The 12,066-nt window shown below is 48.0% G+C and overlaps 1 protein-coding gene and 1 long non-coding RNA gene across 2 annotated transcripts; one reads left to right on the forward strand and one right to left on the reverse strand.

The window, feature by feature from the left end:
• Positions 1 to 7,627: 7,627 nt before the first annotated feature.
• LOC118905660 lies at positions 7,628 to 10,289 on the forward strand. Its single transcript, XM_036872359.1, has 4 exons — positions 7,628 to 8,256; positions 9,010 to 9,218; positions 9,737 to 9,776; positions 10,218 to 10,289. Exons 1-3 carry the CDS (start codon positions 7,647 to 7,649, stop codon positions 9,773 to 9,775), a joined length of 858 nt encoding a protein of 285 aa, XP_036728254.1. The 5' UTR covers positions 7,628 to 7,646; the 3' UTR covers position 9,776; positions 10,218 to 10,289.
• LOC118905661 lies at positions 8,251 to 11,157 on the reverse strand. Its single transcript, XR_005022310.1, has 3 exons — positions 11,112 to 11,157; positions 10,234 to 10,472; positions 8,251 to 8,558 (listed from the first exon to the last, which is right to left on the reverse strand). It is a non-coding gene; the product is annotated as an uncharacterized LOC118905661 (long non-coding RNA).
• Between the last annotated feature and the right edge of the window lie 909 nt (positions 11,158 to 12,066).

Below are 12,066 nucleotides of genomic sequence, written 5' to 3' on the forward strand. Positions count from 1 at the left end.
CAAATGCTTTTTCAATCCCCTTTTCTCTTTCTTCTCCTTTTGGGATCCTTATTATGCATAGATTGGCATTTATATATACCCAATAGGTCTCTTATATTGCTTTCATATATATATATACATTTTTTCATTTGGCTTTCTGTCTGCTGTTTTGATTGAGTGATTTCCATTATTCTATAATCCAGGTCACTTATCATTTTTTTCATTCTTCATTCTGCTATACATTGCCTTCAGTTCAGCTTTCATTTCTGCAAATTAATTTTCTAATTTTTCTTAGCTCCTCATTATAGTTTCTAGTTCCTTTTTACAGTAATCTGCATTTCTGTCAATAGCCTTTCTTAATTCCTTTAGTATTTTCATTACCTCCTTTTTGAACTTGGTGTCTATTAAACTGAAGAGGTCTGTTTCATTGTTTATTCTTTCAGGGGAATTCTCTTGATCATTAATTGGGAGTGGGTCCTCTGCTTCTTCATTTTACTTATATTTCTCTTGCTCTGTGAGTTTAAGAGAAACAGTTTTCTACTGTGGTCTTAGAGGGCTATTTTTATGTGGGCTCATCCCTTCGTAGCCCGCATGAGTTTAATACTTTTGGCGCGAGAGCTGTTTTTAGTATGGATGTCTGCCACCTCTTTCCTCGGTGTGTGCTGGCCATTATCTCCTTGATAAGTGGTGTGACTGGTGTTGTGGTGATCAGAGCCTTCACTGGATGTTGAGTGGGACCTCCTCCTTGCTGTGTGGTTGTCACTGTCTTGTCAGGGGCAGGGTCTACTCCTTAGTTGTTGGAGTGCAAACCCCCAGATCCATTTCTGAGCTGCGTTTCTGAGCTGTGGTGCAAGGTAGGTGGGATTGGAGTGTTTTCTTTGGGTGAGGAACCACTGAGTATTCCTCTGCCAGTGCTGTTCACCAATGAGTGTGCTCTGTGTGTCACCTCTCACCCATTGTGTGGATTCACAAAGTACATTGTTGTCGGCACTGCCCTCAGTCCCTTCTCAAACTTGGGAATGCTAGCAATTGGCCCTGGTATCTCTTCAGGTGTTGTTTTCACAAGGCCACCAGCACAGATCCACTGAAGTCAGGCCCCAAGACTGCAGTATTCACACACCTGGAACTTCTTTGGGAGTTATGGAGGCAGCTCAGCCCCACATGCATACACCCACAAAGCTGCTAAGGACAGGCTTATTCCAGCTGTGGGAGCACCTGTCATCCATTCAGATGTCCACAGACACTGAATTTACAAAGCCAGTGGCAGCGGTGTAAATCCACGGCTCACGCAGCTTTGGGGAGAGATTTCAGCCCTGCTTCCTAAGTCATGCATCCCCTGGGGCTCAGTTGTTTCAGCTCGAACTCTGTGAATGGGCATCCCACTGACATCTGCCCCCAGGACCTGCACGTGTAGAAAGAGTGTGTAATGGTACTTTGCTACTATGGCAGGCCCAGGCTTCTTCCGTGAACACACCTGATTGTGGCTGTGCCACACTCCAGCCCCTTCAGGCTGTCTCCGTGCAGCCAACAGCAGTCCTCTCCCCATGTCTGTCCTCTAAACTCCAAGTTTCAGCCCCCAGCCCCTACCTGTACCAACAGATGCTCATCTTAGGCTGGGGTGTTCAGGGCAGTGACAAGGACCATCTGCGTAGGACTCTCTTTGTTCTGCCTGTCACAAACCAGTTGTTGCGGTCCCCTCTGGGCCTCTGAAGTTCCTTTTCTGTCCTGGCTGATCTCACTACCACTGAGGGGGCTTCCCAGCGTGCGGAAACTTTTCCTCTTTTTCAGCTCCTTCCCAGGGGCTCAGGTCCCATCCTATGCCTTCTTTTTTTTTTTTTATTTTCCTTTTGTCCTACCTAATTACATGGAGATCTTTCTTGTCCTTTCAGGATCTGAAGTTTTCTGCTGGTGTTCAGTAGGTGTTCTATGAGAATTGTTCCATTTGTAGATGTATTTTTTTTTTTTTTTTTTTTTTAATTTTTTTTTTAATTATTTTTTTTTAATGCTATTCTTGTCTGCTTACATTCTTTTTATTTATGTATGTATGTATGGCTGTGTTGGGTCTTCGTTTCTGTGCGAGGGCTTTCTCTAGTTGTGGCAAGCGGGGGCCACTCTTCATCGCGGTGCGGGGGCCACTCTTCATCGCGGTGTGCGGGCCTCTCACCATCGCGGCCTCTCGTTGCCGAGCACAGGCTCCAGACGCGCAGGCTCAGTAGTTGTGGCTCACGGGCCGAGTTGCTCCGCGGCATGTGGGATCTTCCCAGACCAGGGCTCGAACCCGTGTCCCCTGCATTGGCAGGCAGATTCTCAACCACTGCACCACCAGGGAAGCCCTGTAGATGTATTTTTGATGTATTTGTGGGAGGAGGTGAGTTCCACATTCTACTACTCTGCCATCTTTATTATAAAACTGACTTGTTTTCTTTATGCTTTCCAACTGTGCATAAATCTTTCTTCAATCCACTAAATTTTGCAGCCATTTCTATTAAACTTTTTCCTCTCCACCATTTATTTCTTCTACTACTTTTCAATCTATTTTTATGCTGTTTTATATTAATTTGATTTTTCATCTCTTTCACCTTGTTCAAACATCACCCGCATGAACATTATAATTCATATTATTTTCTCTTCACATTTCTTTTTATTTTTTATAATCTATTGACCTTGTTTTCTAACTACAATTCTTTCATTTTTCTCTTGGAGGAATTTGAAACATAATTATTACAAAGCCATTTTCATATCCCTCTCATTTCTATTTGTTGGCATAGTATTTTTAACTTACTGAATTTTTGTGATAATTTCATGAGATTTATTTTTCACCTGTGCTGTGGAAGGTGTTTGATAACTTATCTTGAATGGGATATGGTTCTTTCTTATTCTCAGTGTTTTTTTAAGTTCCTCTCATCCAATCCTCTGTTCTCACAAGTTCACAAACAGATCTCACATTAGTGATTCAAGGTCTCAACCTTCAGGACTTACCTGAGCTCACACCTTACTAAGCCAGGCTCTAGTTGAGTGGCTATCTGATTCCCACTATCCCCAACAGGAGTTCAGCACCAGTTATGATAGTTGACAGAGTGTGTGTGTGTGTGTGTGTGTGTTTTCCCCCTCATCTTCTGTCCCTGGGTGGAGAGCTTCACCCAAGTCCCAAGTTTACATGGAGCTTGACTCACGTCCTCTCCACAAAGGACTCCAAGAAAAAGAATTCAGAACTGCCTTTACATGACTCTAATTCAGTTTGTCACACAGCTTCAAATGTAATTGTCATATACATATTTTCTTCTGGTGGGGAGACAGGTCCATGGAGTTATCTATTTTTTTTTAAAACATCTTAATTGGAGAATAATTGCTTTACAATGCTGTGTTAGTTTCTGCTGTATAACAAAGTGAATCAGCTATATGTATACATATATCCCCATATTGCTTCCCTCTTGCATCTCCCACCCACCCTCCCTAACCCATAACTCTACGTGGTCACAAAGCACAAAGCTGATCTCCTTGTGAGAACCTCAGTCAAGTTCCCAGGCCACAGGGTTCCAGAATCAAGCCTCAGTCATTTTGCCAGGCCAGAGTGTTCCACCATCAAACCTCACTCATGATCCAGGGCCACATATTTCCACAACGAAACCTCAGTCATTTTCCCAGGCCACAGGTATCCAGAATTAAACCTCAGTCATATTCCCAAGACACATGGGTCCAGAATCAAACCTCAGTCATGTTCCCAGGCCACAGGGTTCCACATTCAAACCTCAGTCATGTTCCAAGGACACAGGTGTCCAGAATCAAACCTCAGTCATGTTCCCAGGGAACAGGGTCCCAGAACCAAACCTCAGTCATATTCCCAGGCCAAAGGGTTTTAGAATCAAACCACAGTCATGTTCCCAGGCCAGAGGGTTCCACAGTCAAACCTCAGTCATGTTCCCATGCCACAGGGTTCCAGAATCCAACCGATGTCATGTTACCAGGACACAGGGTTCCAGAATCAATCCTCAGTTATGTTCCCAGGTTACAGGGTTCCAGAATAAAACCTCAGTCATGTTCCAGGTCCACAGGGTTCCAGAACCAAGCCTCAGTCAGGTTCCCAGGGCACAGTATTCCACAATCTTAACAGACGTCATGTTCCCAGGTCACAGGTTTCCAGAATCACGCCTCACTCATGTTCTCAGGCCACAGGCATCCAGAATCAAACCTCAGTCATGTTGCCAGGCCACAGGGTTCCAGAATCAAACCGATTTCATGTTCCCAAGCAACAGGGTACCAGAATCCAAACCGATGTCATGTTCCCAGGCCACAGATTTCAAAAATAAAACCTCAGTCAAGTTCCCTGGCCACAGGGTTCCAGAATCAAGCCTCAGTCATGTTGCCAGGCCACAGGGTACCACCATCAAACTTCACACATGTTCCAAGGCACAGCGTTCCTCCATCAAACCTCAGTCATGGTGCCAGTCCACAGGTTTCTGCCATCAAACCTTAGTCAAGTTCTCAGGCCACAGGGTTCCATAATCAAACCTCAGTCATTTTGCCAGGACAGAGTGTACCACCATCAAACCTCACTCATGACCCCAGGCCACATATTTCCACAATGAAACCTCAGTCATTTTCCCAGGCCACAGGTATCCAGAATCAAACCTCAGTCATATTCCCAGGACACATGGTTCCAGAATCAAACCTCAGTCAGGTTCCCAGGGAACAGGGATCCAGAACCAAACCTCAGGCATGTTCCCAGGCCACAGGGTTTCAGAATCAAACCAGAGTCATGTTCCCAGGCCACAGGGTTCCACAATCAAACCTCAGGCATGTTCCCATGCCACATTGTTCCAGAATCCACTGATGTCATGTTCCCAGGCCACAGGATTCCACAGTCTCACATCAGTCATGTTCCGAGGCCAAGGGTTTCCAGAATCAAACCTCAGTCATATTCCCAGGCCACATGGTTCCAGAATCAAACCTCAGTCATGTTCCCTGGACACAGGTTTCAAAAATAAAAACCCAGTCATGTTCCCAGGCCACAGGGTTCCAGAATCAAGCCTCACTCATATTCCCAGGCCACAGGGTTCCACAATTAAACCTCAGTCATATTCCCAAGCCAGAGGGTTCCACAATCAAACCTCAGTCCTGTTGCCAGGCCACGGTTCCACCATCAAGCCTCAGTCATGTTCCCAGGCCAGAGTGTTCCACAATCAAACCTAAGTCATCTTGCGAGGCCACAGGATTCCACCATCAAACCTCAGTCCTGTTGCCAGGCCACAGGCTTCCACCATCAAGCCTCAGTCATGTTCCCAAGGCTGAGGGTCCACAATCAAACCTCAGTCCTGTTGCCAGGCCACAGGGTTCAACCATCAAACCTCAGTCATGTTCCCAGGAAACAGGGTTCCAGAATCAAACCAATGTCATGTTCCCAGGCCACGGGGTTCCAGTATCAGGCCTCAGTCATGTTCCCAGTGCACAGGGTTCCACCATCAAACCTCAGTCATGTTGCCAGTCCACAGGTATCTGCGATCAAACCACATTCAAGTTCCCAGGCCAAAGGGTTCCAGAATCACACCTCAGTCATATTCCCAGGCCACATGGTTCCAGAATCAAACCTCAGTCATGTTCCCAGGCCACAGGGTTCCAGAATAAAACCTTAGTCATGTTCCCTGGACACAGGTTCCAAAAATAAAACCCCAGTCATGTTCCCAGGCCACACGGTTCCAGAATCAAGCCTCACTCATATTCCCAGGCCATAGGGTTCCACAATTAAACCTCAGTCATATTCCCAGGGCCAGAGGGTTCCACAATCAAACCTCAGTCTGTTTGCCAGGCCACGGTTCCACCATCAAGCCTCAGTCATGTTCCCAGGCCAGAGTGTTCCACAATCAAACCTAAGTCATCTTGCCAGGCCACAGGGTTCCATCATCAAACCATAGTCCTGTTGCCAGGACACAGGGTTCCACCATCAAGCCTCAGTCATGTTCCCAAGCCTGAGGGTTCCACATTCAAACCTCTGTCATGTTGTCAGGCCACAGGGTTCAATCATCAAACCTCAGTCATGTTCCCAGGAAACAGGGTTCCAGAATCAAACCAATGTCATGTTCGCAGGCCACGGGGTTCCAGTATCAGGCCTCAGTCGTGTTCCTAGTGCACAGGGTTCCACCATCAAACCTCAGTCATTTTGCCAGTCCACAGGTTTCTGCGATCAAATCAGAGTCAAGTTCCCAGGCAACAGGGTACCAGAATCCAAACCGATGTCATGTTCCCTGGCCACAGGATTCCACAATCTAACATCAGTCATGTTCCCAGGCCAATGGTTTCCAGAATCAAACCTCAGTCATATTCCCAGGCCACATGGTTCCAGAATCAAACCTCAGTCATGTTCCCAGGACACAGGGTTCCAGAATAAAACCTCAGTCATGTTCCCTGGACACAGATTCCAAAAATGAAACCCCAGTGATGTTCCCAGGCCACAGGGTTCCAGAATCAAGCCTCACTCATATTCCCAGGCCACAGGGTTCCACAATTAAACCTCAGTCATATTCCCAGGCCAGAGTGTTCCACAATCAAACCTAAGTCATCTTGCCAGGCCACAGGGTTCCACCATCAAACCTCAGGTCCTGTTGCCAGGCCACAGGTGGGCACCGTCAAGCCTCAGTCATGTTCCCAGGAAACAGGGTTCCAGAATCAAACCCATGTCATGTTCCCATGCCACAGGGTTCCAGTATCAGGCCTCAGTCATGTTCCCAGTGCACAGGGTTCCACCATCAAACCTCAGTCCTGTTGCCAGTCCACAAGTTTCTGCGATCAAATCAGGGTCAAGTTCCCAGGCCACAGGGTTCCACAATCAAGCCTCATTCATATTCCCAGGACACATGGTTCCAGAATCAAACCTCAGTCATGTTCGAAGGCCACAGGATTCCACAATCAAACCTCAGTCATGTTTCCAAGGAACAGGGTTCCTGAAACAAACCTCAGTCATGTTCCAGGACACAGGTTTCCACCATCAACCTCAGATATGTTCCCAGGCCACAGGGTTCCAGAATCAAACCTTTCTCATGTTCCCAGGCAGATAGTTCCACAATCCACTGATGTCATGTTCCCAGGCACAGGGTTCCAGAATCAAGCCTCAGGTCATGTTGCCAGGCCACAGGGTATCACCATCAAACCTCAGTCATGTTCCCAGGACAAAGGTGTCCAGAATCAAACCGATTTCATGTTCCCAGGCAACAGGTACCAGAATCCAAACCGATGTCATATTCCCAGGCCACAGGCTTCCACAATCCACTGATGTCATGTTCCCAGGCCACAGGGTTCCAGAATCAATCCTCAGTTATGTTCCCAGGCCACAGCGTTCCAGAATAAAACCTCAGTCATATTCCCAGTCCACAGGGTTCCAGAACCAAGCCTCAGTCAGCTTCCCAGGGCACAGTATTGCACAATCTAAACAGATGTCATGTTCCCAGGCCACAGGTTTCCAGAATCACACCTCAGTCATGTTCCCAGGCCACAGGGATCCAGAATCAAACCTCACTCATGTTGCCAGGCCAGAGGGTTCCACAGTCAAACCTCAGTCCTGTTGCCAGGCCACGGTTCCACCATCTAGCCTCAGTCAGGTTCCCAGGAAACAGGGTTCCAGAATCAAACCAATGTCATGTTCCCAGGCCAAGGGGTTCCAGTATCAGGCCTCAGTCATGTTCCCAGTGCACAGGGTTCCACCATCAAACCTCAGTCATGTTGCCAGTCCACAGGTTTCTGCGATCAAATCAGAGTCAAGTTCCCAGGCCACAGGGTTCCAGAATCAAGCCTCAGGCATATTCCCAGGACACATGGTTCCAGAATCAAATCTCAGTCATGTTCGCAGGCCACAGGATTCCACAATCAAACCTCAGTCATGTTCCCAGGACAAAGGTGTCCAGAATCAAACCTCAGTCTTGTTCCCAGGGAACAGGGTTCCAGAAACAAACCTCAGTCATGTTGCCAGGCCACAGGTTTCCACCATCAAACCTCAGACAGGTTCCAAGGCCACAGGGTTCCAGAATCAAACCGTTCTCATGTTCCCAGGCCACAGGGTTCCAGATTCCACTGATGTCATGTTCCCAGGCCACAGGGTTCCAGAATCAATCCTCAGTTATGTTCCCAGGCTACAGGGTTCCAGAATAAAACCTCAGTCATGTTCCCAGTCCACAGGGTTCCAGAACCAAGCCTCAGTCAGGTTCCCAGGGCACAGTATTCCACAATCTAAACAGATGTCATGTTCCCAGGCCACAGGTTTCCAGAATCACGCCTCAGTCATGTTCCCAGGCCACAGGGATCCAGAATCAAACCTCAGTCATGTTGCCAGGCCATAGGGTACCACCATCAAACCTCAGTCATATTCCCAGACCACAGGTTTCCAGAATCAAACCGATTTCATGTTCCCAGGCAACAGGGTACCAGAATCCAAACCGATGTCATGTTCCCAGGCCACAGGATTCCACAATCTAACATCAGTCATGTTCCCAGGCCAATGGTTTCCAGAATCAAACCTCAGTCATATTCCCAGGCCACATGGTTCCAGAATCAAACTCAGTCATGTTCCAGGACACAGGGTTCCAGAATAAAACCTCAGTCATGTTCCCTGAACACAGGTTTCAAAAAGAAAACCCAGTCAGCTTCCAGGCCACTGGGTTCCAGAATCAAGCCTCACTCATATTTCCAGGCCACAGGTTTCCACAATTAAACTTCAGTCATATTCCCAGGCCAGAGGTTTCCACAATCAAACCTCAGTCCTGTTGCCAGGCCACGGTTCCACCATCAAGCCTCAGTCATTTCCCAGGCCAGAGTGTTCCACAATCATACCACAGTCATGTTCCCAGGACAAGGTGTGCAGAATCAAACCTCAGTCATGTTCCCAGGCAACAGGGTTCCAGAATCAACCGTTCTCACGTTCCCAGGCCACAGGGTTCCAGAATACACTGATGTCATGTCCCCAGTCCACAGGATTCCAGAACCAAGCCTTCAGTCAGGTTCCCAGGGCACAGTATTCCACAGTCTAAACAGATGTCATGTTCCCAGGCCACAGGTTTCCAGAATCAAACCAATGTCAAGTTCCCAGGACATGGGTTTCCAGATACCAGGCCTCAGTCATGTATGCAGGGCACAGGGTTCTACAATCAAACCTCAGTCATGTTGCCAGTCCACAGGTTTCTGCCATCAACCCTCAGTCAAGTTCCCAGGCCACAGATTTCCAGAATCAAACCTCAGTCATATTCCCAGGACACATGGTTCAGAATCAACCTCAGTCATGTTCACAGGGCACAGTGTTCTACAATCACACCACAGTCATGTTCCCAGGACAAAGGTGTCCAGAATCAAACCTCAGTCATGTTTCCCAGGGCACAGGGTTCCACAAACAAACCTCAGTCATGTTGCCAGGCACAGGTTTCCACCATCAAACCTCAGACAGGTTCCAAGGCCACAGGGTTCCAGAATCAAACCGTTTCTCATGTTCCCAGGCCACAGGGTTCCAGATTCCACTGATGTCATGTTCCCAGGCCACAGGGTTCCAGAATCAATCCTCAGTTATGTTCCCAGGCTACAGGGTTCCAGAATAAATCCTCAGTCAGGTTCCCAGGGCACAGTATTCCTCAATCTAAACAGATGTCATTTTCCCAGGTCACAGGTTTAGAGAATCACACCTCAGTCATGTTCCCAGTGCACAGGGTTCCACCATCAAACCTCAGTCATGTTGCCAGTCCACAGGTTTCTGCGATCAAACCACATTCAAGTTCCCAGGCCACAGGTTCCAGAATCAAGCCTCAGTCATGTTGCCAGGCCATAGGGTACCACCATCAAACCTCAGTCATATTCCCAGGCCACAGGTTTCCAGAATCAAACTGATTTCATGTTCCCAGGGCAACAGGGTACCAGAATCCAAACCGATGTCATGTTCCCAGGCCACAGGGTTCCACCATCAAATCACAGTCTTGTTGCCAGGCCACAGGATTCCACCATCAAGCCTCAGTCATGTTCCCAAGGCTGAGGGTTCCACAATCAAACCTCAGTCATGTTGCCAGGCCACAGGGTTCAACCATCAAACCTCAGTCATGTTTCCAGGAAACAGGGTTCCAGAATCAAACCAATGTCATGTTCCCAGGCCACGGGTTTCCAGTATGAGGCCTCAGTCATGTTCCCAGTGCACAGGGTTCCACCATCAAACCTCAGTCATGTTCCCAGGCCACAGGGTTCCTCCATCAAACCTCAATCAGGTGCCCAGGACACAGGTTCACAGAATCAAACCAATGTCAAGTTCCCAGGCCATGGGTTTCCAGTACCAGGCCTCAGTCATGTTTCCAGGGCATAGGGTTCCACAATCAAACCTCAGTCATGTTGCCAGTCCACAGTTTTCTCCCATCAAACCTCAGTTACGTTCCCAGGGCACAGATTTCCATAATCAAATCTCAGTCATATTCCAGGCCACATGGTTCCAGAATCAAAACTCAGTCATATTCCCAGGACACAGGGTTCCAGAATAAAACCTCAGTAATGTTCCCTGGACACAATTTCCAAAAATAAAACCCAAGTCATGTTCCGAGGCCACAGGGTTCCAGAATCAAGCCTCACTCATATTCCCAGGACACAGGTTTCCAGAATAAAACCTCAGTCATGTTCCCTGGACACAGGTTCCAAAAATAAAATCCCAGTGATGTTCCCAGGGCCACAGGGTTCCAGAATCAAGCCTCACTCATATTCCCAGGCCAGAGGGTTCCACAATCAAACCTCAGTCCTGTTGCCAGGCCACGGTTCCACCATCAAGCCTCAGTCATGTTCCAAGGCCAGAGTGTTCCACAATCAAACCTAAGTCATCTTGCCAGGCCACAGGGTTCCACCATCAAACCTCAGTCCTCTTGCCAGGCAACAAGTTTCCACCGTCAAGCCTCAGTCATGTTCCCAGTAAACAGGGTTCCAGAATCAAACCCATGTCATGTTCCCATGCCACAGAGTTCCAGTATCAGGCCTCAGTCATGTTCCCAGTGCACAGGGTTCCACCATCAAACCTCAGTCATTTTGCCAGTCCACAGGTTTCTGCGATCAAATCAGAGTCAAGTTCCCAGGCCACAGGGTTCCGGAATCAAGCATCAGTCATATTCCAGAGACACATGTTTCCAGAATCATACCTCAGTCATGTTCGCAGGCCACAGGATTCCACAATCAAACCTCAGTTATGTTCCCAGGGATCAGGGTTTCAGAAACAAACCTAAGTCATCTTGCCAGGCCACAGGGTTCCACCATCAAACCATAGTCCTGTTGCCAGGCCACAGGGTTCCACCATCAAGCCTCAGTCAAGTTCCCAAGCCTGAGGGTTCCACAATCAAACCTCAGTCATGTTCCCAGGAACAGGGTTCCAGAAGCAACCAATGTCATTTTCCTCCCAGGCCACGGGGTTCCAATATCAGGCCTCAGTCATGTTCCCAGTTCCAGGTTTCCACCATAAAACCTCAGTCATGTTGCCAGGCCACAGTTTTCTGCGATCAAACCACATTCAAGTTCCCAGGCCACAGGGTTATAGAATCAAATCTCAGTCATATTCCCAGGCCACAGGGTTCCAGAATAAAACCTCAGTCATGTTCCCTGGACACAGGTTCCAAAAATAAAACCCCAGTCATGTTCTCAGGCCACAGGATTCCAGAATCAAGCCTCACTAATATTCCCAGGACACAGGGTTCCCTAATTAAACCTCAGTCATATTCCCAGACCAGAGGGTTCCACCATCAAACCTCAGTCCTGTTGCCAGGCCACGGTTCCACCATCAAGCCTCAGTCATGTTCCCAGGCCAGAGTGTTCCACAATCAAACCTAGTCATCCTGCCAGGCCACAGGGTTCCACCATCAAGCCTCAGTCATGTTCCCAAGACTGAGGGTTCCACAATCAAACCTCTGTCATGTTGCCAGGCCACAGGGTTCAACCATCAAACCTCAGTCATATTCCCAGGCCACAGGTTTCCAGAATCAAACCAATGTCAAGTTCCCAGGACATGGGTTTCCAGTACCAGGCCTCAGTCATGTATGCAGGGCACAGGGTTCTACAATCAAACCTCAGTCATGTTGCCAGTCCACAGGTTTCTGCCATCAA

The sequence above is a fragment of the Balaenoptera musculus genome, chromosome 13, assembly GCF_009873245.2.
Source record: "Balaenoptera musculus isolate JJ_BM4_2016_0621 chromosome 13, mBalMus1.pri.v3, whole genome shotgun sequence".
Classification (NCBI taxonomy): Eukaryota; Metazoa; Chordata; class Mammalia; order Artiodactyla; family Balaenopteridae; genus Balaenoptera; species Balaenoptera musculus.